This window comes from Delphinapterus leucas, chromosome 15, assembly GCF_059928025.1.
Source record: "Delphinapterus leucas isolate spDelLeu-1000000601 "Yukka" chromosome 15, BTC_Dleu_Yukka2, whole genome shotgun sequence".
NCBI lineage: Eukaryota > Metazoa > Chordata > Mammalia > Artiodactyla > Monodontidae > Delphinapterus > Delphinapterus leucas.
The window spans coordinates 75,350,953-75,377,263 of NC_143143.1; the positions used below are offsets into that span (position 1 = coordinate 75,350,953).

The 26,311-nt window shown below is 47.4% G+C and overlaps 1 protein-coding gene across 8 annotated transcripts in view; it reads right to left on the reverse strand.

Annotated features, from left to right (window-relative positions):
- SULF2 (sulfatase 2) overlaps positions 1 to 26,311 on the reverse strand; it is a 163,255-nt gene that overhangs the window by 76,571 nt on the left and 60,373 nt on the right. For 7 of the 8 annotated variants that reach the window (XR_016387938.1, XR_016387939.1, XR_016387941.1 and 4 more), the window contains exon 3: positions 18,437 to 18,676. Coding sequence is in view for 2 of the 8 variants with exons in the window: in XM_030762892.2 (XP_030618752.1) it covers positions 18,437 to 18,676 (240 nt within the window). In the remaining 6 variants the exon portion in view is untranslated. Of the gene's footprint in view, positions 1 to 18,436; positions 18,677 to 26,311 lie in introns of those variants that run through there. The other variant, XR_016387942.1, reaches the window with a different exon arrangement.

Sequence of the window (26,311 nt, forward strand, 5' to 3'; positions counted from 1 at the left end):
ACTGCTGGTGGGAATGTGAATTGGTTCAGCCACTATGGAGAACAGTATGGAGGTTCCTTAAAAAACTAAAAATAGAACTACCATATGACCCTGGAATCCCACTACTGGGCATATACCCTAAGAAAACCAAAATTCAAAAAGAGTCATGTACCAAAATGTTCATTGCAGCTCTATTTATAATAGCCCGGAGATGGAAACAACCTAAGTGCCCATCATCGGATGAATGGATAAAGAAGATGTGGCACATATATACAATGGAATATTACTCAGCCATAAAAAGAAATGAAATTGAGCTATTTGTAATGAGGTGGATAGACCCAGAGTCTGTCATACAGAGTGAAGTAAGTCAGAAAGAAAAAGACAAATACCGTATGCTAACACATATATATGGAATTTAAGAAAAAAAAATGTCATGAAGAACCTAGGGGTAAGACAGGAATAAAGACACAGACCTACTGGAGAACGGACTTGAGGATATGGGGAGGGGGAAGGGTGAGCTGTGACAGGGCGAGAGAGAGGCATGGACATATATACACTAACAAATGTAAGGTAGATAGCCAGTGGGAAGCAGCCACATGGCACAGGGATATCGGCTCGGTGCTTTGTGACTGCCTGGAGGGGTGGGATAGGGAGGGTGGGAGGGAGGGAGATGCAAGAGGGAAGAGATATGGGAACATATGTATAACTGATTCACTTTGTTATAAAGCAGAAACTAACACACCATTGTAAAGCAATTATACCCCAATAAAGATGTTAAAAAAAAAATCTTCCAACAAACAAAAGCCCAGGAACAGATGGCTTCACAGGCAAAATCTATCAAACATTTAGAGAAGAGCTAACACCTATCCTTCTCAAACTCTTCCAAAATATAGCAGAGGGAGGAACACTCCCAAACTCATTCTAAAAGGCCACCATCACTCTGATACCAAAACCAGACAAAGATGTCACAAAGAAAGAAAACTACAGGCCAATATCATTGATGAACATAGATGCAAAAATCCTCAACAAAATACTAGCAAACAGAATCCAACAGCACATTAAAAGGATCATATACCATGATCAAGTGGGGTTTATCCCAGGAATGCAAGGCTTCTTCAATATATGCAAATCAATCAATGTGATACACCATATTAACAAATTGAAGGTGAAAAACCATATGATCATCTCAGTAGATGCAGAGAAAGCTTTTGATAAAACAACACCCATTTATGATAAAAACCCTCCAGAAAGTATGCATAGAGGGAACTTTCCTCAACACAATAAAGGCCATATAGGACAAACCCACAGCCAACATTGTCCTCAATGGTGAAAAACTGAAACCATTTCCACTAAGATCAGGAAGAAGACAAGGTTGCCCACTTTCACCACTATTATTCAACATAGTTTTGGAAGTTTTAGCCACAGCAATCAGAGAAGAAAAAGAAATAAAAGGAATCCAAATTGGAAAGGAAGAAGTAAAGCTGTCACTGTTTGCAGATGACATGATACTATACATAGAGAATCCTAAACATGCTACCAGAAAACTACTACAGCTAATCAATGAATTTGGTAAAGTAGCAGGATACAAAATTCATGCACAGAAATCTCTTGCATTCATATACACTAATGATGAAAAACCTGAAAGCGAAATTAAGAAAACACTCCCATTTACCACGGCAACAAAAAGAATAAAATATCTAGGAATAAACCTACCTCAGGAGACAAAAGACCTCTATGCAGAAAATTATAAGACACTGATGAAAGAAATTAAAGATGATACAAATAGATGGAGAGTTATACCATGTTCTTGGATTGGAAGAATCAACATTGTGAAAACACTCTACTACTCAAAGCAGTCTATAGATTCAATGCAATCTCTATCAAACTACCACTGGCATTTTTCACAGAACTAGAACAAAAAATCTCACAATTTGTATGGAAACACAAAAGACCCCGCATAGCCAAAGCAACCTTGAGAAAGAAAAACAGAGCTGGAGGAATCAGGCTCCCTGACTTCAGACTATACTACAAAGCTACAGTAATCAAGAGAGTATGGTACTGGCACAAAAACAGAAATATAGATCAATGGATCAGGATAGAAAGCCCAGAGATAAACCTACGCACATATGGTCACCTTATCTTTCATAAAGGAGGCAAGAATATACAATGGAAAAAAGACAGCCTCTTCAATAAGTGGTGCTGGGAAAACTGGACAGCTACATGTAAAAGAATGAAATTAGAACACTTCCTAACACCATACACAAAAATAAGCTCAAAATGGATTAAAGACCTACATGTAAGGCCAGAAACTATCAAACTCTTAGAGGAAAACATAGGCAGAACACTCTATGACATAAATCACAGCAAGATCCTTTTTGACCCACCTCCTAGAGAAATGGAAATAAAAACAAAAATAAACAAATGGGACCTAATGAAACTTCAAAGCTTTTGTACAGCAAAGGAAACCATAAACAAGACGAAAAGACAACCCACAGAATGGGAGAAATTATTTGCAAATGAAGCAACTGACAAAGGATTAATCTCCAAAATTTACAAGCAGCTTATGCAGCTCAATATCAAAAAAACAAACAACACAATTCAAAAATGGGCAGAAGACCTAAATAGACATTTCTGCAAAGAAGATATACAGATTGCTAACAAACACATGAAAGAATGCTCAACATCATTAATCATTAGAGAAATGCAAATCAAAACTACAATGAGATATCATCTCACACCAGTCAGAATGGCCATCATCAAAAAATCTACAAACAGTAAATGCTGGAGAGGGTGTGGAGAAAAGGGAACCTTCTTGCACTGTTGGTGGGAATGTAAATTGATACAGCCACTATGGAGAACAGTATGGAGGTTCCTTAAAAAACTAAAAATAGAACTACCATATGACCCTGGAATCCCACTACTGGGCATATACCCTGAGGAAACCATAATTCAAAAAGAGTCATGTACCAAAATGTTCACTTCAGCTCTATTTACAATAGCCAGGACACGGAAGCAACATAAATGCCCATCGACAGATGAATGGATAAAGATGTGGTACATATATACAATGGAATATTACTCATCCATAAAAAGGAACCAAATTGGGTCATTTGTAGAGATGTGGATGGATCTAGAGACTGTCATACAGAGTGAAGTAAGTCAGAAAGAGGAAAACAAATATATATTACCGCATATATGTGAAAACTATAAAAATGGTACAGATGAACCAGTTTGCAGGGCAGAAATTGAGACACAGATGTAGAGAACAAACGTATGGACACCAAGGGGGGAAAGTGGTGCAGGGGGTGGTGGTGGTGGCGGGATGAATTGGGAGATTGGGATTGACATGTATACACTAATATGTATAAAATGGATAACTAATAAGAACCTACTGTATAAAAAAATAAATAAAATTCACAAAAAAAAACCATAATGGAAAATAATGTGAAAAATATATATGTATAACTGAGTCACTTTGCTGTACAGAAGACATTAACACAACATTGTTAGTCAGCTATACTTCAATTAAAAAAAAAAAAAAAAAAGAAGGTAAGGTTTTGTCCTGAAGGATGGGACAAAGGAAGGGGAGAAAATCCACAAGAGACCCTTAGAACAAGGCCCGGGAAGACCATCAATCAATGGATATTGAATTATTACCTCAGAGGAATGTGACACTAAGCTGGTCCTTCAAAGAGCTGTTCTAATGACCATTACACTGGCGCCCCATTTCTGTGACGAGTATTCTGTAATGCTCCTTTATTTTCCCGCAGGGCAACTTGTAGGTAACGAAAGCTACGTATGCACTTCATTTCCAAAAAAGTCAATATAATGCTCTAAGTGCAATCTACAAGAAAAGAAAAGGAAGCAATTTATAATAACGAAAAATTTCAGCGTGAACTTTCAAGCACATCCATCAAGGAGACAGGATGGAGCAGTCGGATGCGTGCGCTTAGATTCACGGGGAGTGTGACAGCTACAAACAGAGTGGGCGTGGCTGTATGTCGAATGCTTCAGGTGGCCCTGCCATCAGTGAGGAGATTGTCAGCAATAGGGAATAACTCTGGGAAAAGTTCTGCATTCAAGTATAATATACCCTCCATCTACTTATCCTTATGTTCCTGGAAAATTCAGAGTGTATTTAAAGAGTGCAAAAACCCTTTCAGTTTTTGTATATAAAATGGACTTATGGTCAAGGCTCAGATAACAACAAACATCAAATAATCCACTCATATAATGATCTGGTAGAAGACTCAGAAGCCATGTGGAATGCAAGACAATTTGGGGGCTGTGTGGGGCTTTCCTGTGCAGAGCAGGGCACAGAGGTCCCCGGTCCCTGCCCCCAGTAGCACCCCTCAACTTTTATAACCACCGGAAATGCCTTCATAGATGTTAAGCCTTAGGGGGAGGTGTGTGCTCTCATAACAGGTTAGAAAGGAGTTTGCAAACATGGTGGCCTGTGGGCCAAATCCATCCCACAATTATGTTTGCTTTGGACCTGCCTGGTGCTTTTACTGATTTTTTTTTAGAAAGTAGAGCAAATAATCCGCATTAAAAATCTCGGCAATTTCAATCAAAATCTGGATATCACACTTCCGACAAAATCAGAAGATCTGGGAACTTTGGGCCCGTTCATCGTCTAATGGGCACACCTGGTGGGCTGTACAATGCTGCCCCCTTCCCCGCCCCGGCCCCTTGATGCCTTAGAGTTTGTCTTTCCCGGGTAGAAAGGGTTCACGCAGACACGGCAGTGAGCAGACCTCTCCTTGGTGCTGGGAGGGCTGACGCCTGCGGTGCCCAGCTCCCCTCCTCTGCTGAAAGCCCTCTCTCCTTCTACTCTGACCCCTGCCACAAAACCACAGATGCATTGTGAAAGGGCTGGACGTGTGTGCTGGAAGCGACCTGCTGCCCAAAGGATGGGATTTGCCAGGTGCTCAGAGAACAAGAACCTGTCTACGGACAGGTGGGACCCATAGGCCCCAGGATGGAGGGCTCCTTTGTGGCTGCCCCTGGTCCTGACCCTGACCCATGACACAGACATAGGATGGCCTGGGAAGGATTAGAGAGGCAGGTACAGGAACTGTATCCCTGGGCTCGGGACCCGAGGGGGGCACTACGGGAATAGGAGGGGGCACGGCTACTTCAAAGGCTTGTGTGAGGATTCGGTAGAATGAATTATGTAAAGCACCCGCCACAAGGTCTGGGCATGGTAAACGCTGCATTTTTTTTTGTTTTTTAGTATTGTTGTTGTAATGATCGTATTCCCAAAGGTCTGTGCCCCTTTCCAGAGAGATTTTGCTTGAATTACACTATTCCAAGGCCGTTCAAATAAATAGAACACTTTGCAGCGATGGAAACACTCTGTATCTGCACCATCCCACCTGGCACCTACGTGTGTCTACGGGGGCACTTGAAACATGGCTAGTGCGACTGAGAAATGGAATTTAAAGTCTGGTTTATTTTTAATTAATTGAAAGTTAAGTAGCTCCCGGTGGTTAGTGGCTACCATATTGGGCTCTAGTCTAAACCCTTCTAGAATGTTCAGGGGAATCGCAGTTTGCGCTGGGGAAGGGCCAGCAAAAGGTCACACTTACCCTGAAAACTCCCTCATAGCCTCTTGAGGCTCTAGGTGGACAGGGTTATGTATTCACCCACCATAGTCGTCCTTCCTCTCACCTCTATTTTGACTTTTTTTTTTACATCTTTATTGGAGTATAATTGCTTTACAATGGTGTGCTGGTTTCTGCTTTATAACAAAGTGAATCAGTTATACATATACATATGTTCCCATATCTCTTCCCTCTTGCGTCTCCCTCCCTCCCACCCTCCCTATCCCACCCCTCTAGGTGGTCACAAAGCACCGAGCTGATCTCCCTGTGCTATGCGACTTCTAAGGTCATTTGAATGACCTCCGTGAGCAAAACCAAAGCATGGAGCTGACCGGCTGGGCGGCCACACTGCCCCGCACTTAGGCCCACAGCCCCGGTGGTGACGGGGAGACACCTGGTTTCTGAGCATCCCTGCAGCCTAAATGGAGGTTAATGCATCACTGAGGATTAAATAAAGTGGTGTGTGGGAAAGAACCCAGCTGGTGTGGGTTGGATTGCGGCCCCCAAAATATACGTTCGAGTTCTAACCCCGAGTACTTGTGAAGGTGACTTTATTTGGAAATAGGGTCTTTGTAGATGTAATCAAGTTAAGGTGAGGTCATACTGGATTAGGGTGGGCTCTCATCTGGTGACTGGTGCCCTTAGAGAAGAGGGAAATTTGGATGCAGACACACAGAGAGGAGAAGGCCATGTGAAGAGAGGACACACAGGGAGGTGGCCGTGTGAACACGGTGGCAGAGATGGGAGCGATGCAGCTACAGGCCAAGGTATGCCAGAGCTTGCTGGTGCCCACTGGAAGCTGGGAGAGGCAAGGAAGGATTCTCCCAGGGAGCCTTTGGAAAGAGCACGGCCCTGCTGACACTTGCTCTTGGGCTCCTGCCCTTCAGAACTGTGAGAGGATACATTTCTCTTATTTTAAGCCACCCAGTTTGTGGCACTTTTGTTACAGCAGCCATAGGAAAGGAATATACCAGCTAATGGGCTGGGACAGAGGGTGCTCGAAAGTGTATAAATCTTGTCCCATTAGCCTCACACCCAGTGTTTGAAAAGTCGAGGAGAAGCATGACTACCTGTTTCCTCTTTCCTCTTGTGGCCCCCGGGTGGCTCTCCTCCCAAGATTGTGGGCACTGGTCCCATGACCCTGAGGATAGAATCATAGCAAAGAGGCATCGGGCAATTTACACATAGACAGTGCGACTCCACTGCACTGATGGGGAAACTGAGGCCCAGAGGGGGCAGGTCTCTGCTCAAGATAACAGAGAAGTTAGACGCAGAGCCTAATTCTCTGGGCTCCTGCACCAATGTTTTACTTGTTTTGAAGCTTGAAGGTCTTGGAGGAAGGGAGTGACTATTACACTGGAGTTTAAAGAAATGTAGCTTGAATGTGTATGTGGAAGGGACAAATGTGTACCCCCTAAGGATGCCCTGGGCCCTTGAAGGGGCTGCTACACCACCACCAAGCCTGACTTTCATGGTGGGGAAGGCGGGGTCGTGGTGTCAGGAGAGGAAAAGCCCCCTACTTCCTGGGGCAAATGCAGACGCTCTAGTGTCCCACCACAGGCTGGAGAGGGGGTGGGCAGGGTGGTGGAGGGGGGCAGCTGGACGGAGGGAAGAAGGGAGCTGTGTGTACACTCAGGGGAGAGGAAGAGGGTGGGGAGCAAAAACAGGAGAAAGGCCAAGCAGAGAGAAGGCTGCCATTGTACACGCGGGACAGCTGCACGGGGGCCCGGAGGCATCGTCCCAGGAAGGGTCTAAGTCCTTTCTCCTCTGTGCAGGCAGAAGGGCCAAGGAGAAAGAGGAGGAGAGGCTGAGGCGGCGGGACTGGGGGCGGGGAGGAGAGAAACGGGAGAGGAGAAAGGAGCACAGACGAGATGGGGGAGGGTCGGGGGTGCTGCCAGTTCTGGACAGAATACAGATTCATCCACTCATCCTGCAACCATTCAATGAGCAGCTACTACGGGGCAGGCCCCCTTCCAGCACAGGGATACTGGAGAGGACAGACCACATATCTCTGCTTCCATGGAGCTGACATTTTAGAAGGGAGACAACCAACAAGATACGTGGCAAAGTGTATCATCAGCGGTGAAAGGGCCAGGGAGGCGGTTAAAGCTGGAACCAGGGCAGGGAGAACCAGGGTGGGCAGGAGATGTAACTTAACATGGGAAGTTGGACAGACAACATTCAAATATATGTTATGTGGCAACAAGGGCTCTGACTTAAAAAAGCAGGGTGAGGGGAAAAAGGGGGAAGGGAAGCCTCCTTCGGATGGATAGTCAAGGAGGGCTTCTCTGAGGAGGTGGGGTATTTGAACAAAGGTCTGAGGAATGGATGGTTTGAGGAACAGGAAGGAGGGGAGTGACTAAGGTGGAGGACAAGAGGTGAGGTGTTCAAGAGGTGAGGGACAGGGGGGCAGATCATTAGGACCCTGAGGTGACTGTGGGAGCCTCTACCCTGAGTGAGGGGGGAGTCTTAGGAGGGCTGTGGGCAGAGGAGAAACGGGATCTGACGTAGGTTGACAGCATCCTTCTGGCTGCTGTGGTGAGAACAGACCCTAGTGGGGTGAGGGCAGAGGTAGGGAGGCCCGAGACGAGAAAGCTGGGGCAGCCCAGGCGAGAAATGATGGAGGATTAGATAAGGATGGTGGCACCAGAGAGGGTTCTGGTATACTTTGAAGGGAGAGTTGATGGGGTTTGCTGATGGATTGAATGTAGAGTGTGAAAGGGAGAAAAAAACAAACAAACAAGAATAACACTAAGGTTTCGGTCTGAGCAGCTGGGACACTGGAACTGCCAAGGGGAAGACTGTGAGAGGTGCCTGGGAGGGGGAGGGACAGGGTCAGGAAGTCAGTTTGGACATGCCAGGTTCGAAATGCCAGGGAGACATCCAAAGGCAGATGTTGAAGCAGCTGGAGGCTGGTGTGTGGGTTTCAGGGCAAGAGGCTAAAAGCAGATCAAAACCGAGTGGTGGAAAGAGGGAGGGGTGAGGATTACTTCATAGAAGAACACCAGCTCTAACATCTTTGTGGTCCTAAAACCGCTTTGGGGAAATAATAAATCACACACACGCGCGCAAACACACACACACGTGCACCCCTTTACACGCCAGCAGCAAATCTTTGTCAGGGATGCCCAAATGCCAAGCAGATTCCTTTCCATCCTCCTACATCGGGGGATGCCCCAGCCTCCACCAATGCCCCAGGCATCCTGCCACAGGAGGTGTCATGGCACAGAGGTCCCCCCCTCCAAGTAAGGGTGGCTGCCCAACGTTGACAGCCAAGTAGTCTAGGTCCTCAGCTGACCTCCCCTCCCCAGCTTTGTATGAGGAGAAGAGTGAAAATAATTGGGGTGCTCAGGGCCTGGTTTCAAAACAGCTGTGACTGGGAGCCCTGGCACACCTGGGGCCTGTAATGAGGGGCTTCCTCCCCTCCTCCCATGGTGCATTCTAGAACACGATGAGGGAAAGGCAGGAGGCTCACCCCCAGTGCTCACATCTCTACAAAAGTCTGCACCAGATGGCAGGAGGTAGGTGGGGAAACAGCTTCTGAACTGCCAGACTCTGACGGCAACGTGGAACGAGAAAGCAGTGCCCTAACGAGAAGAAAATGGGTACTCCTGTCCAATTCATCAGGAAGGGCCGGAAGAGGTGTATTTTCTTTCTCCCTTTGGTGGTTGTTTTGCCCATGGCAAGGTAGTGGAAATTTGTGAATGTCGCTGTGTTTCTTCTTTATCCTTTCCAACAGCTCTTGATTTCTATTTGGGAACCCAGGTGCTGGGGGAAAATGACTCCCCCAGCTGCTCCAGGAACAGGTGACATGGGCTAAGCTAATTGGCACATACCGTCTGCTCCCCGTGGTGACTGGTTCAGGGGTTGGCATGTGACTCAAGCTGGTCCAGTCAGAAAGACTCTCACCATTTGGGCATTCTGGGAAAAAACCCTGCTGAATGCTAAGGTATCATACAAAGGAAGAGGCATGGGGCCCATCCCAGTGCCGGTCATCCTCTTGAGACCTCAGGCCTTATGATAAAATCGTGACACTGTCAAACCACAGAATGTGTCTCTGTATAAAGCTTGCCTGTATCTTTTTGGTTTAGGGAGCAAAAAATTCAATCTCTTGTCAAAACCACTTGGGAACTGGGGTTTCTGTCAATTGGATCTGAAGGTTATCTACAAGCCACCAGCATCACCAAGAAATACCCTCTCCTTGCTTAAGCAGAACTACATATCACCTCCTCAGAACTGAGGGGTGCAGAGCCAGAGAATTGCTGAATGGAAAGAGATGCATGTTTTCAGCTTTGCCAGAAACTTCCAAATGGCTCTTCAAAGCAGAGGTGCTAATGCGCATTCCCACTGCTGGTCTTCCTGTTTTCTCACAGCCTCACCATCATTTGGTGTGACAGGGCCTCTGAATATTTGCTGTGGTGATGGGCGAGAGGTGAGAGTGCACTGTTGGCTGAATCTGCATTTCACTAATTACCAGAGAGGCTGAGCACATGCTTGCCACCTTTTGATCCGTGGGTATAAACTTATTTTCATCACGTGACGCTACATGTTGTGACATTCATCTGAAAGCTGGTCTGGGGTAGGCTGTGCAGTGCTGTGTCTATCATTGCTAATGTTTCTTAAGTGCTTACTAGGTATCACTGTTCTAACATATTTAATCCTCAGAAAACCCTACGAGCGAAGTAACATTATTATTCCTAGGTGAAGTAACCAAGGCATGGAAGTTAAATAACTTGTTCAAATTCACTCAGCTAGTAAGTGGTGGAGCCCAGATTTGAACCCAGTCAGAGTCCTTGCTCTCAACTGCTTTGCAAAAACCTGGAAGCATCTCATTCCACGGATGATATAACTTTAACTTGTGGGTATATAAGGGAGCACAGTCAGGGCAGCTTAAGTGTGCTAAAAGATCACTAAGCACATTTTCTAAAAACGTAGGATACAATTTATACTTTCAAGGGTACTTATATTTGAGATCTGAGTCCCTGAAGTGAGAGGAAGCCAACACACAGAAATACCCATGAACAAATTGATATTTATCCTGCTTAAACTTAGCACCTCTCACTTCATCCTTTGTCAATCTCTACTGCAAACACGGGGAAGCACAGAGCAAGATGACGGCAGAATGAAATGGCAAATCTTATGAAAGATGCAAGGTTTTGTGAAATTAATTAAAGTGATGCGGGAGGACAGCTTAAAGCATGTGCAAATCCACTGACAAACAATAATCTGGTCTATGAGATAACTGAAGAAGAGACCGCTGAAAACGATGATGAGGGAGTCAGCACTTCACAGGGGAGATTCAGATGTCAAAGGATTAAGAGAGGCCCTTGGGAAAACTGATCAAATCCTCAAATACGTTTGCAAAAATGACCCTATATGATTTTGCTGTGAAAACTGAAGGTGAAGTAAAGGATATCATATTGTGCTATCATTTAAATTTGTTGAACAAGTTATCCCCTCCACTGCCTTTAACTGACACTTCATCAATTCATTTGATTAAAGAATCAATCCATTCGGCACAACTTTTTTTTTTTTTTTTTTTTTGGCGGTACGCAGGCCTCTCACTGCTGTGGCCTCTCCCGTTGCGGAGCACAGGCTCCGGACGCACAGGCCCAGTGGCCATGGCTCACGGGCCCAGCCGCTCCGCGGCATGTGGGATCTTCCCGGACCGGGGCACGAACCCGCGTCCCCTGCATCGTTAGGCGGACTCTCAACCACTGCGCCACCAGGGAAGCCCCATTCGGCACAATTATAACCTAACCGTTGTTAAATACTACTAGAATATAACACAGAATAAAGTTATTTTTAAAACTGTGTAGTTTCACTTTTTCAAGATAAAATACCTAATTAAATACATTAAAAGCACTATTTACATGAACTGCTGGTCCACTTAAGGAACAGTTTTCTGGTTCCAGTCTTCCACAGTTCCAGCTAACCTCCTGTCTTCAAAAGGATATCACATACACAAATGGACTAAGAACCATTATTGAGGTTGTGACTTTAATCTTCCCTCAGTATCCATATCTTCTTCTCCCATAGTAATAGAATTTTGAGCTGGGCAAATGGCCACCCAGAATAAAGACTACATTCCCTAGTTTCCTCTGCAATCATGCATGCTCATGTGACTTGTTTCTCATCAGTGGGAGATAAGGAGAAATAGAAAGCAGTTGAGTCTCTAACCAATTTAAGAGCACCTAAACATATAAAGCAAATATTAATAGACCCAAAGGGAGAAATAGACAGCAATAGAATAATAGTAGGGGACTTTATTACCCCACTTTCATCAATGGATAGATCATCCAGACAGAAAATCAATAAGGAAACATAGGTCTTAAACTATACGTTGATCAGATAGACTTAGCACACATGTACAGAACATTCCATCCAAAAGCAACAGAATATACATTCTTTACAAGTGCAATTGAAATATTCTCCAGGATAGATCATATGTTAGGCCACAAAACCAGTCTTAATAAATTTAAGAAAACTGAAATCATATCAAGCATCTTTTCCAACTACAATGGTATGAAACTAGAAATCAATTAAAAGAAGAAAACTGGAAAATTCACAAATACGTGGAGATTAACAACATGCTACTGGACAACCAACTGGTCAAAGAAATCAAAAGAGAAAAAAAAACCTTGAGGCAAATGAAAACGGAAATACAACACACCAAAACATATGGGATGCAGCAAAAGAAGCTCTAAGAGGGAAGTTCCTTGTGACAAATGCCTACATCAAGAAGTAAGAAAAATCTCAAATAAATAACCTAATATTACACTTCAAGGAACCAGAAAAAGAACAAAGCCCAAAGTTAGTAGAAGGAAAAAAATAATAGAGATCAGAGCAGAAATAAATGAAATACAGAGACTAAAAAGACAATGGAAAAGATCAATGAAACTACAAACTGGTTCTTTGAAAAGATAAACAAAATTGATAAAACTTTAGCTAGACTCAACCAGGAAAGAAAGGGAGAGGACTCAAATAAATAAAATCAGAAATAAAAAGGGAGACGTTACAACTGATACCACAGAAATACAAAGGATCATAAGAGACTACTACGAACAATTATATGCCAATAAATTTGACAAGCTAGAGAAATGGATAAATTCCTAAAAACATACAACCTACCAACACTGACTGATGAAGAAAGAGAAAATATGAACAGACCAATTACTAGAAAGAAGACTGAATCAATAATCAAAAACTTCCCCAAATATAAATGTCCAGTACTAGACAGCTTTACAGGTGAATTCTACCAAAAATTCAAAGAAGAATTAATATCAATCCTTCCCAAACTCTTCCAAAAAATAGAACAGGAGGGAATACCTCCATACTCATCTTATGAGGTTAGCATTACCCTGATACCAAAGCCAGCCAAGGACACCACAAGTAAAGAAAATTATAGGCCAATATCTCTGATGAACACAGAATGCAAAAATCTTCAATAAAATATTGGCAAACTGAATTCAACAATACAGTAAAAGGATCATATACCATGTTCAGATGGGATTTATTCTAGGAATGCAAGGATGGTTCACCATCCCCCAATCAATCAATGTATACAGCACATTAAAAAAAATGAAAGATAAAAATCATCTCAACAGATGCAGAAAAAGCATTTGACAAAATTCAACATCCATTTATGAGGAAAACTCTCAAAAAAGTGACTGTAGAGGGAACATACCTCAACCTAATAAACGCCATACATGACAAGCCCATAGCTAACATCATATTCAAGTGATAAGCTGAAAACTCTTCCTCTAAAATCAGGAACAAGACAAGGATGCCCACTCTCAACACTTTTATTTGACCTAGTATTGGAAGTCCTAGCCAGAGCAATTAGGCAAGAAAAGAAAGAAAAAGCATCCAAATCGTAAATGAAGAAGTAAAACTGTAACTATTTGCAGGTGACGTGACATTATACATAAAAAACCCTAAAGACTCCACCAAAAAACTGTTAGAACTAATAAATTAATTCAGTAAAGCTGCAGGATACAAAATCAATACACAAAAATCTGTTGTGTTTTTATACACTAAAAACAAACTATCAAGAAGATAAACTAAGAAAACAGTCCCATGTACAACTGCATCAAAAAGAATAAAATATCTGGAATAAACCTAACCAAGGTAGTGAAAGACTTGTACACTGAAAACTATAAGACATTAACTAATGAAAGAAATAGAAGAAGACACAAATAAATGGAAAGGTATTCCATGCTCATGGACTGGAAGAATTAATACTGTTAAAATGTCCGTACTATCCAAAACAATCTACAGATTCAGTGCAATCCCTATTAAATTTCCAACGGCATTTTTCACAGAAACAGAAAGAACAATCCTAAAGTTTGTATGGAACCACAAAAGACCTCAGAGAGCCAAAGCAATCTTGAGAAAGAAGAACAAAGCTGGAGGCATCATGTTCCCTGATTTCAAACTGTATTACAAAGCAGTAGTAATCAAAACAGTATGGTGTTGCCATAAAAACAGACATAGATCAATGAAACAGAATAGAGAGCCCAGAAATAAACCCACACATATATGGTCAATTAATTTATGACAGAGGAGCTAAGAATGTATGATGGGGAAAGGACAGTCTCTTTAATAAATGGAACTGGGAAAACTGGACAGCCACAGGTCAAAGAATTAAAATGAACCACTATCTTACACCATAGACAAAGATTAACTCAAAACAGATTAAAGACTTGAACATAAGACCTGAAATCATCATTTGACACGGATCTTGGCAATGATTTTTTTTGGATTTGACACCAAAAACAAAGGCAATAAAAGCAAAAGGAAACAAATGGGATGACTAAAAAGCTTCTGCACAGTAAAGGAACATTGTGCACAACAAAATGAAAAGAAAACCTACCGAATGAGAGAAAATATTTGCAGCTCATACATCTGGTAAGGAATTAATTTCCAAAATATACAAAAAACTGATGCAACTCAATAGAAAAAAACCAAACAATCCAATTTAAAAAATGGGCAACAGATCTACATAGGCATTTTTCCAAAGAAGATATACAGATGGTCAACAGGTACATCAAAAGATGCTTCACATCATTAATCATCAGGGAGATGCAAATCAAAACCACAATGAGGGCTTCCCTGGTGGTGCAGTGGTTGAGAGTCTGCCTGCCGATGCAGGGGACATGGGTTCATGCCCCGGTCCGGGAAGATCCCACGTGCCGCAGAGCGGCTGGGCCCGTGAGCCATGGCCGCTGAGCCTGGGCGCCCAGAGCCCGTGCTCCGCAACAGGAGAGGCCACAACAGTGAGAGGCCCGCGTACCGCAATAAAACAAAACCACGATGAGATACCACCTCACACCTGTTACAATGCCTATTATCAAAAAGGCAAAGAATAACAATGTTGGCAAAGACTTAGAGAAAAGGAAACCCTTGTTCACTGTTGGTGGGAATGTAAATTGGTATAGCCATTATGGAAAACAGTACGGAGGTTCCTCAAAGATTAAAAATAAAACTACCGTATGATCCCACAATTCCACCTCTGAGTATCTATCTGAAGAAAATGAAAACACTGTAACTTGAAAAGATATCGGCACCGCCATGTTAACTGCAGCATTATTTACAATAGCCAAGATATGGAAACAACCTAAGTGTCCTCAGTGGATGCAAGAATAAAGAAAACGTGGTATACACACACTGGAATCCTACTCAGCCATGAAAAAGAAGGAAATCTTGCCATGTGCAACAACATGGATGGACCTTGACGGTATCAGGCTAAGTGAAATAAGTCAGACAGAGAAAGACAATTACCATATGATATCACTTACATATGGAATCTAAAACAAAGTCGAGCTCATAGATACACAGAACAGGTTGGTGGTTGCCAGAGGTGGGAGGTAGCGGGTGGGTGAAATGAGTGAAGAGGGTCAAAAGGTACAAACTTCCAGTTATGAAATAAATAAGTCATGGGGCTATAATGTACAGCATAGTGACTACAGTTAATAATATTATGCTGTATATTTGAAAGTTGCTGAGAGGGTAGATCTTAAAAATTCTCATCACACACACACAGACCTTTGTAACTATGTATGATGACAGATGTTAACTAGACTTATTGTGGTTATCCTTTTGCAATATATACAAATATTGACTCATCATGTCGTACATCTGAAACTACTATAACGTTATGTGCCAATTATGCCTCAGGGAAAAAAAAAAAAGAAAAGGGAATGGTTGAGTCTCTGATCAATTCATGGGCAGGTCCATCAAAGCAGCACAGACTTTTAGTTGAGAGAGTAATAAATGACTTCTGTCTTGGGTCTCTCACACACAGCCAAAAAACTTAAATCTAATTCAATCAGTTGCCCTAGACACTCATGAGAATGCAGGGTTGAATGTGTCCAAAGACCTGGTAAGAACAGTTGTCCATTGTTCCCTGGGAAGCTAAAAAGTTATTATTCTAATATGAGTCTAATTATTCTCATGTGAGTCATACAAATCAAGTTAATCTGAAAGGGATTTTGAATTCATTCTAGTTTTCTGTTATTTTTCTCAATCAACCTGCAACGACCAGCATAACTGGTCATGTTTTCACTTTAAGCAGTGGCTTAACATAAAACTCAAATTTCCATCGACAGATGAATGGATAAAGAAGATGTGGCGTGTGTGTGTACACACACACACACACAATGGAATGTTACTCAGCCATAAAAGAGAATGAAATAAAACTCAAATCTGAGCTTCCTAACTACCAGGGCAAAAAGGGAAAGTATACAGGGTACACAGCTCTTGTTCTTTAATGACAAGAGCACATAAGTTCATCACAGTAAACAGACATTTTCAGGGTCCTGAGTTCCCAATGTCAGGTTGGAACAGAGTTCCTTGTAGAGGGGGCCATTCTAAACATAACGAATAAAATTCTCAGGGACAGTTTTACAAAAAACATAAATGTTCTACGTATGGCAATTTATACTTGGCATTACACTCCCAGTCTTCACTGAGGATGTAACAGTTAAGCATAGTTGGATGAAAGCAATTCTTTGGGGAAAGCGCTTTTTGGTGATTTGTTTAAATTCAAGGACAAAGTTTGCGGAAATCAATTTTGAAGAAATGTTAAATCCTGAGAGATGGCTCCTTCCCTTGTGCCAGCTACATGATTCTGAAACGCCAGGCTTTGGCCCCTATCGTGAGCCCCTAAGATATCGCAGGATATAGGTTTCCTTTCAATTTGATGGATGTAACAACATCCATACTCCCTTTGAAGTCCTACGGTCTTGGTTTCCATTTTGATGATGCCACAAGCACCTGCTTTTACGACTATGAGCAAGTCTCTTTTCTGGGCTGCAGCTGCCCTAGCTGTCAAATGTGGGGGTGGATGAGTACACTTTTAGGGTCCTTACTGTTCCTCTGGCATCCAAAGCTAAAGGTTTCTACACAGACCTTTCAGCTAGAGGTTCTAAAAGTGGGTCTCACAGCCCTCAGACATGTTTTCTCTGTGGGTCCACACTGTGTATTAAAAAAACAAAACAAAACAAAACAAACTGAGTTTTGCCAATATGTTTTAAAATCAGATTTTGGCCAAGAATTCGGATTAGAAATATTTGAAGGTTGGCAACCCTGAGCTCGAATGGCTATAATTACCTGGACCTGAGTGGCAGATGCCCCTTTCAGTAGGTGCCCTGGTCTGTCCTGCTTCCTCCATCTATATCCAGGTCTCTGCAACCAGATGGGTGGTGGCCTGGGGTAAACTCTGACCCATGTGGCTTTCTGCAGAGATCCCGGAACCAACAGGGTCATGTGTATAGGACCGAGGCCTTCCTAGTTCTCTCAGCGGGGCCCGCCCGCTGGGTGATTCTGGCAGTGGCAACGGTCTGCAAGACGACACACCTCACCAGCGTGCTCCTCACCCCGATGTGCCCACACCAGCCACACCGTGTACGTGAGGGGCAGCTGCCCAGCTTCCAGGACGGCTTCAGTGACCTGAACCCAGCTCAGGGAGGTATCCGTCCTTCTCTCATGTCACTCCTACCCAAACAAGCCCCTTGTCACTTGAACACAACTTCCCAGGGTGACAACATTCAAGCCACAGTATCTGATTTCACAACTGCCTTGGCTCCTTACCCAAGGTGAGGAGTGTTTATTTTTCTAAATTAGAGCAAGTTTCATTGAGTTTGGAGGATTTTGCAGTGGTGCTGCAGATAAGTGACTGTAATTGTGCCTCTGCCTGAGGCAACCAGCCTGGCAGGTGAGTCTTCAGAACGCACCTAAGTACCTCCTGCAGGATAAAGAGACAGGACACCTTGCTCGCTCTCCACCCCGGATGCAACCAACACTGTGGGCACCAACTGCAGGAGGGATGGAGCACCCTGGGCGGTGTAGACGATCAAGTGAAGACCAACAGTCCCTTGCCGTCTGTAGAGTGGCCACAGGCCCCACATACACTCCTCTCCATCCCCCGTCCCAATGTTCTTCTGGAAGCTTGTTCCATGCTGATGGCCTCAAATTAACGAAGTAGTCCCCCAACGACTTAAATAGCACAATTCACAGAGAACTCATACTCCTGCCCGAGTACTTCAAGGCCTCTCTGTAGTATATTTCATATTTTAAATAGACTCACTCTTTTTTCTTTTAACTCAAATTCCTTTGGAAAGGTCACTTTCTATCACTCCTGTAGGCGAATAAATCTGTATTTTTCGAACACATCTAGAAGTCAATGCACAACTTTTAAATTAAAAGAAAGCTGTTCACGCACTACAGGGACCCCTCGCAGTACAGGGACCACAGAGGGAAAGACAGTGGTCCGAGGCAGGACACGGGGTACCACGTCGGAGGTTCCCAGCCCACTCGTGTGCCCGCCCGTGGCAGCCTGGCTCCCTCACCTGTCCGGTAGCCCGTGCTGTTGAGGTACACGGCAAAGGTGCGGCTCTCGTGCTGCGACTGCCAGGAGGGCGAGGAGCAGTTCTCATTGTTGGTGTAGGTGTTGTGGTTGTGGACGTACTTCCCGGTGAGGATGGAGGAGCGCGAGGGGCAGCACATGGGCGTGGTCACGAAGGCGTTGATGAAGTGCGCCCCGCCCTGCTCCATGATGCGCCGTGTCTTGTTCATCACCTGCATGGAACCTGCAACCAGAGCGGAAGTGAGATGTGGGCCAGTAGTTTTCCAACGAGTGCGTCCCAGTCGGGCACCAAACAATTAGAGATGGGTTCTGAGTGGTCCTCAACAGGGCAGCACCCCCATCCCGGGGGAGGGGAGTGTATGTTGGAAATCTCCAGGGACAGATTGGGGGGCACCCCTGGCATTTCTGGGCAGCGGCCAGCAATGCACTATTGGATGGTCCTGCGCAATGAGGAAGTACCCTGGGTCCCCAGTTCCACTAGACATTCATGGGGGCGGGGAGGTAAAAACCTGCTTATAAGTTATCTGAGCCTAGTAAAGAACTCTTGTCTTGCATATAAACAGAACATCTTTTTTTTTGCAGGGTATTAATATATGCTGACTTTTTTTTTGGGAAATCAACCACTATGTAAACAGAGAGAAGATTATACTTTGTTTCATCTGGAACTTCCCCAAGAATTGTTCCCTCTTAATGAAATCCGATCACGTCAACCTGGCAACCCCTCCCCCCTCCACCTTCTCTCTGAATACTTCTCAGCTGACATGCTCTACATCAGTCATAACCCACTGTCGCCGCCTTTGTCCACATGGTCCTTCCAGCTTGGAACCCACTTCCCATCTCCCCACCCCCCCAAATCTGACCCATCAGTACAGTCGCACCTCTTCTCATTGCTCTTTTTTTTAAAATAGATTTATATATGTATTTATTTTTGGCTGCGTAGGCTCTTTGTTGCTGTGCGCGGGCTTTCTCTAGCTGTGGCGAGCGTGGGCTACTCTTTGTTGCAGTGCGCAGGCTTCTCATTGTGGTGGCTTGTCTTTGTTGCTGAGCACGGGGTCTAGGTGCGTGGACTTCAGTAGCTGTGGTTCACGGGCTCTAGGGTGCAGGCTCAGTAGTTGTGGTGCACGGTCTTAGTTGCTCCGTGGCATGTGGGTTCTTCCCGGACCAGGGCTGAAACCCGTGTCGCCTGCGCTGGCAGGTGGATTCTCAACCACTGCGCCACCAGGGAAGCCCCCTTTTTTTTTTTTTTGGCTTCTGATTCCCTTGAACTCTTATCACGCACGTATTATTAGGACTTAATGATAAACCACTAGGTATGGTGATTCCACTCATGCCTATTCTTGTTTTTCAATGAAGCTGTGAGCAGAGCAAGGTATAGGAAGGAAAGGAATTTGTGTGGAAACCTTACTGTGCGCCGGTGCCTGCACACTGCCTGCTCCACTGAGGGCTCCAGGAGCTCAAAGACTGAGTGCCTTGCTTGGTGCCGAATTCTCAATGCCCCTACAGTGTGTGACACACAGTAGGTACTCAATAAATGTGTGAAGAATGGATGTGAAATTGTATACCATGGCTGGTACCCAGACACTTAGTAGGTTTAACAGAAATATTCAATGGAAATCCTTTTTCTTTTCCTTCTAAGGCCATCCTCTGTTTTTTTCTTTTCCTTGCAGTTCTTAGGGTCTATAGTGGGTTGAATGATGGCCCACCCTCCAAAGATATGCCCCTGTCCCAAGTCCTGGCACCTGTGAATAGGACCTAATTTGGCCAAGGGTCTTCGCAGAGGTACTAAAGGATCCTGAGGTGACATCATTGTGGATTACCTGGGTGGGCCCTAAATGCAAGGACAAGTGTCCTTCCAAGAGACAGAAGGAAGAAGACACACAGACACGGAGGGGAAGGCCATGTGAAGATGGAGGCAGAGATTGGAGGGATGCTGCCACAAGCCAAGGAGCTCCTTGGGCCTCCAGGAGCTGGGTGAACTGAGAAGGATTCGCCCCTGCGCCTTTGCAGGAATCAGAGCCCTGCCAACACCTTAATTTCACACTTCTGTCTCCACAATTGTGAGGGAGCAAATTTCTGTTGTTTTAAGCCACCTGGTTGATGGCAATCTGTTAGGACAGCAGTAGGAAACCAATCCAGGGTCTACCAGGCATTTGAAGTTCTTGCCAGGGAGCTGCTGATCCCAATTCACCAACTAGCTCACCCCCTAGTGACCTGAAAACAACAAATCAGACCCACCTTGGCACTCTGTCCCTAAAGGCTAAGAGTGAAATGGAGATTTACATGATTCTTTTATCCCATCTTTCCACCAAACAGGGAAGGAAACAGCTAGAGCTTCCCTGAGGCAAACATAGATCATATTTCTTCACTGCTTCAAACCACCTGGCAGCTTCCCATCACACTCAGAAGAAAATCCCAATTCCTTACTGTGGCCTAAGACCCTTCCAGACCGGCCCTCCCTGCCAACCCACCTCCCGTGTTTCTTTGACCTCATCTCTTCCCTCTCCCTTGCTCCCCTGGCTACACTGGCTTCTTCTTTGTTTCTCAAGGGCTCCAAGCTCATCCCTGCCCCAGGATCTTTGCACTTGCTCTTGCCTCTGCCTGGGACTCCCTCTCCGAGACTTCACTTTGCTGGCTTGTCCCATTATTCAGATCTCAACTTAGAGGTCACCTCCTCAACAAGGCCTGGCCGACCTCCCCATCAGAAGGAGCCCCCTGTTTACTTGCTATCATACCAATGTCTGTTTGTTCTTAGCATTTCTGTCCTTCTGAAACAGTCTTCTTTACAAGTTCACTTGTTTATGACCTGCCTTTGCTTCTGCACTGAGAGTTCTGGGTGATCCAGGGCACTGTCCACCCTACCCCCAGGAATATATAGATGATGCTCTGTAACATCTCACTGAACGACCGAAGGAAACAAGAGTGAAGCCTGCCCTTTCGAGCCCAGTGCTGAGGCAGTTTTATAAGGGAGGCCCACCTGGAGCCAGCTGTGTTCCCTGAGGCTCTTGGCCGAGGTCAGCCCAGTGGATAGAGGAAAGAACTGGCTTTTTGTCTCAACAGGAATCATCAGGCCTGGAACTACATGAACATCTGTTGTCAAGGTCACATGCCCTCCCGAGAAGTCCCCAAGGGTCCCATCTGTAACTGGTGGCAATTATAGGGTTTCTACCAGGTGTGAAGTCTCCCTCTGGAGGGGATGGAGGAGGTGAGCTTTCCAAGGCCGCCCTCCACCAGCTGGTGCGAACTCGCCAGAACCTGCAGGGGGAGCGGGCCACGGCCTCAGGGTCCAGCAGAACCCCGGGCCCCACTGGCGCTGGGGTGCATCCTTCCAGCCTCCTTCAGGTTATGCATCAAATGTCACATATCTGATTCCACTTATACGTGGAATCTAGAAAAATGGTACAGACGAACCTATTTGCAGGGCAGAAATAGACACGCAGATGTAGAGAATGGACGGGTGGACACAGAGGGGGAAGGGGAGGGTGGATGTATTGGGAGGTTAGGGTTTACATATATATGCTACCATGTGTAAAATAGCTAGCTAGCGGGAACCTGCTGCCTAGCCCAGGGAGCTCAGCTCGGCTCTGTGATGACGTAGATGGGTGGGATGGGGGTGGGGTGGGACGGAGGTCCAAGAGGGAGGGGCTATACGAATACGTATAGCTGATTCCCTTTGTTGTACAGCAGAAACTAACACAACATTGTAAAGCAATTACACTCCAATAAAAAAAAAGGTCACATATCTGAGAGGCCTTCCCTGGCCTCACACTGAAACTGCTGCTCCTCCTTCCAGCACCCCTACACCCCCTCCCTGCTTCACTTGCTCGCCAGCACTTACTGCCCTCGGACAGTTCTCTTATTTGCATGTTGCCCACTGCTCCCACCGGACAGCTCCGCGGGGGCAGGGATCTAGGCTTACTTTGTTCACTGTTGTCCTCCCAAGCCCAGAACAGTGCCTGGTACACAGTGGCTGCTCAACAAACGTCTGCTAAATTAACAACAAAAAATTATCTCACTCTTTGCGTTTCCATATAATTCAGGAGCCCACGCTGGTTTGCGTCCATGATATGCACGTGTGTGTGTGTGCGTGCGTGTGTGTCTGTGTGTGCCTGTGTCGTGTGTGTGTCGTGTGCCTGTGTCGTGTGTGCCTGTGTCGTGTGCAGTTGATTTAAAAAATCTGACTTTAAACAGCACCAAGCAGATGATGTGCACCCCTAGTGCGCCACACTCCCCAGCCCTCCCTATAGTCCCACACCAACACCCCAGCCCTCCCTATAGTCCCACACCAACTCCCCAGCCCTCCCTACAGTCCCACACCAACTCCCCAGCCCTCCCTACAGTCCCACACCAACACCCCAGCCCTCCCTACAGTCCCACACCAACTCCCCAGCCCTCCCTACAGTCCCACACCAACACCCCAGCCCTCCCTACAGTCCCACACCAACTCCCCAGCCCTCCCTACAGTCCCACACCAACTCCCCAGCCCTCCCTACAGTCCCACACCAACACCCCAGCCCTCCCTACAGTCCCACACCAACTCCCCAGCCCTCCCTACAGTCCCACACCAACTCCCCAGCCCTCCCTACAGTCCCACACCAACACCCCAGCCCTCCCTATAGTCCCACACCAACTCCCCAGCCCTCCCTACAGTCCCACACCAACACCCCAGCCCTCCCTACAGTCCCACACCAACACCCCAGCCCTCCCTACAGTCCCACACCAACTCCCCAGCCCTCCCTACAGTCCCACACCAACTCCCCAGCCCTCCCTACAGTCCCACACCAACTCCCCAGCCCTCCCTACAGTCCCACACCAACTCCCCAGCCCTCCCTACAGTCCCACACCAACTCCCCAGCCCTCCCTATAGTCCCACACCAACACCCCAGCCCTCCCTACAGTCCCACACCAACTCCCCAGCCCTCCCTATAGTCCCACACCAACTCCCCAGCCCTCCCTATAGTCCCACACCAACACCCCAGCCCTCCCTACAGTCCCACACCAACTCCCCAGCCCTCCCTATAGTCTCAAACCAACTCCCCAGCCCTCCCTACAGTCCCACACCAACTCCCCAGCCCTCCCTACAGTCCCACACCAACACCCCAGCCCTCCCTACAGTCCCACACCAACTCCCCAGCCCTCCCTACAGTCCCACACCAACTCCCCAGCCATCCCTATAGTCCCACACCAACTCCCCAGCCCTCCCTACAGTCCCACACCAACTCCCCAGCCCTCCCTATAGTCCCACACCAACTCCCCAGCCCTCCCTACAGTCCCACACCAACTCCCCAGCCCTCCCTACAGTCCCACACCAACTCCCCAGCCCTCCCTACAGTCCCACACCAACTCCCCAGCCCTCCCTATAGTCCCACACCAACTCCCCAGCCCTCCCTACAGTCCCACACCAACTCCCCAGCCCTCCCTACAGTCCCACACCAACACCCCAGCCCTCCCTACAGTCCCACACCAACACCCCAGCCCTCCCTACAGTCCCACACCAACTCCCCAGGCCTCCCTATAGTCCCACACCAACACCCCAGCCCTCCCTACAGTCCCACACCAACTCCCCAGCCCTCCCTACAGTCCCACACCAACACCCCAGCCCTCCCTATAGTCCCACACCAACACCCCAGCCCTCCCTATAGTCTCAAACCAACTCCCCAGCCCTCCCTATAGTCCCACACCAACTCCCCAGGCCTCCCTACAGTCCCATACCAACTCCCCAGCCCTCCCTACAGTCCCACACCAACTCCCCAGGCCTCCCTACAGTCCCATACCAACTCCCCAGCCCTCCCTATAGTCCCACACCAACACCCCAGCCCTCCCTACAGTCCCACACCAACTCCCCAGCCCTCCCTACAGTCCCACACCAACACCCCAGCCCTCCCTACAGTCCCACACCAACTCCCCAGCCCTCCCTATAGTCCCACACCAACTCCCCAGGCCTCCCTATAGTCCCACACCAACTCCCCAGGCCTCCCTACAGTCCCACACCAACTCCCCAGCCCTCCCTACAGTCCCACACCAACTCCCCAGCCCTCCCTATAGTCCCACACCAACACCCCAGCCCTCCCTATAGTCCCATACCAACTCCCCAGCCCTCCCTACAGTCCCACACCAACTCCCCAGCCCTCCCTACAGTCCCACACCAACACCCCAGCCCTCCCTACAGTCCCACACCAACTCCCCAGCCCTCCCTATAGTCCCACACCAACTCCCCAGCCCTCCCTACAGTCCCACACCAACACCCCAGCCCTCCCTACAGTCCCACACCAACTCCCCAGCCCTCCCTACAGTCCCACACCAACACCCCAGCCCTCCCTACAGTCCCACACCAACTCCCCAGCCCTCCCTACAGTCCCACACCAACACCCCAGCCCTCCCTACAGTCCCACACCAACTCCCCAGCCCTCCCTACAGTCCCACACCAACTCCCCAGCCCTCCCTACAGTCCCACACCAACACCCCAGCCCTCCCTACAGTCCCACACCAACTCCCCAGCCCTCCCTACAGTCCCACACCAACTCCCCAGCCCTCCCTACAGTCCCACACCAACACCCCAGCCCTCCCTATAGTCCCACACCAACTCCCCAGCCCTCCCTACAGTCCCACACCAACACCCCAGCCCTCCCTACAGTCCCACACCAACACCCCAGCCCTCCCTACAGTCCCACACCAACTCCCCAGCCCTCCCTACAGTCCCACACCAACTCCCCAGCCCTCCCTATAGTCCCACACCAACTCCCCAGCCCTCCCTATAGTCCCATACCAACTCCCCAGCCCTCCCTACAGTCCCACACCAACTCCCCAGCCCTCCCTACAGTCCCACACCAACACCCCAGCCCTCCCTACAGTCCCACACCAACTCCCCAGCCCTCCCTATAGTCCCACACCAACTCCCCAGCCCTCCCTACAGTCCCACACCAACACCCCAGCCCTCCCTACAGTCCCACACCAACTCCCCAGCCCTCCCTACAGTCCCACACCAACACCCCAGCCCTCCCTACAGTCCCACACCAACTCCCCAGCCCTCCCTACAGTCCCACACCAACACCCCAGCCCTCCCTACAGTCCCACACCAACTCCCCAGCCCTCCCTACAGTCCCACACCAACTCCCCAGCCCTCCCTACAGTCCCACACCAACACCCCAGCCCTCCCTACAGTCCCACACCAACTCCCCAGCCCTCCCTACAGTCCCACACCAACTCCCCAGCCCTCCCTACAGTCCCACACCAACACCCCAGCCCTCCCTATAGTCCCACACCAACTCCCCAGCCCTCCCTACAGTCCCACACCAACACCCCAGCCCTCCCTACAGTCCCACACCAACACCCCAGCCCTCCCTACAGTCCCACACCAACTCCCCAGCCCTCCCTACAGTCCCACACCAACTCCCCAGCCCTCCCTACAGTCCCACACCAACTCCCCAGCCCTCCCTACAGTCCCACACCAACTCCCCAGCCCTCCCTACAGTCCCACACCAACTCCCCAGCCCTCCCTATAGTCCCACACCAACTCCCCAGCCCTCCCTACAGTCCCACACCAACTCCCCAGCCCTCCCTATAGTCCCACACCAACTCCCCAGCCCTCCCTATAGTCCCACACCAACTCCCCAGCCCTCCCTACAGTCCCACACCAACTCCCCAGGCCTCCCTATAGTCCCACACCAACACCCCAGCCCTCCCTACAGTCCCACACCAACTCCCCAGCCCTCCCTACAGTCCCACACCAACACCCCAGCCCTCCCTATAGTCCCACACCAACACCCCAGCCCTCCCTATAGTCTCAAACCAACTCCCCAGCCCTCCCTATAGTCCCACACCAACTCCCCAGCCCTCCCTACAGTCCCACACCAACTCCCCA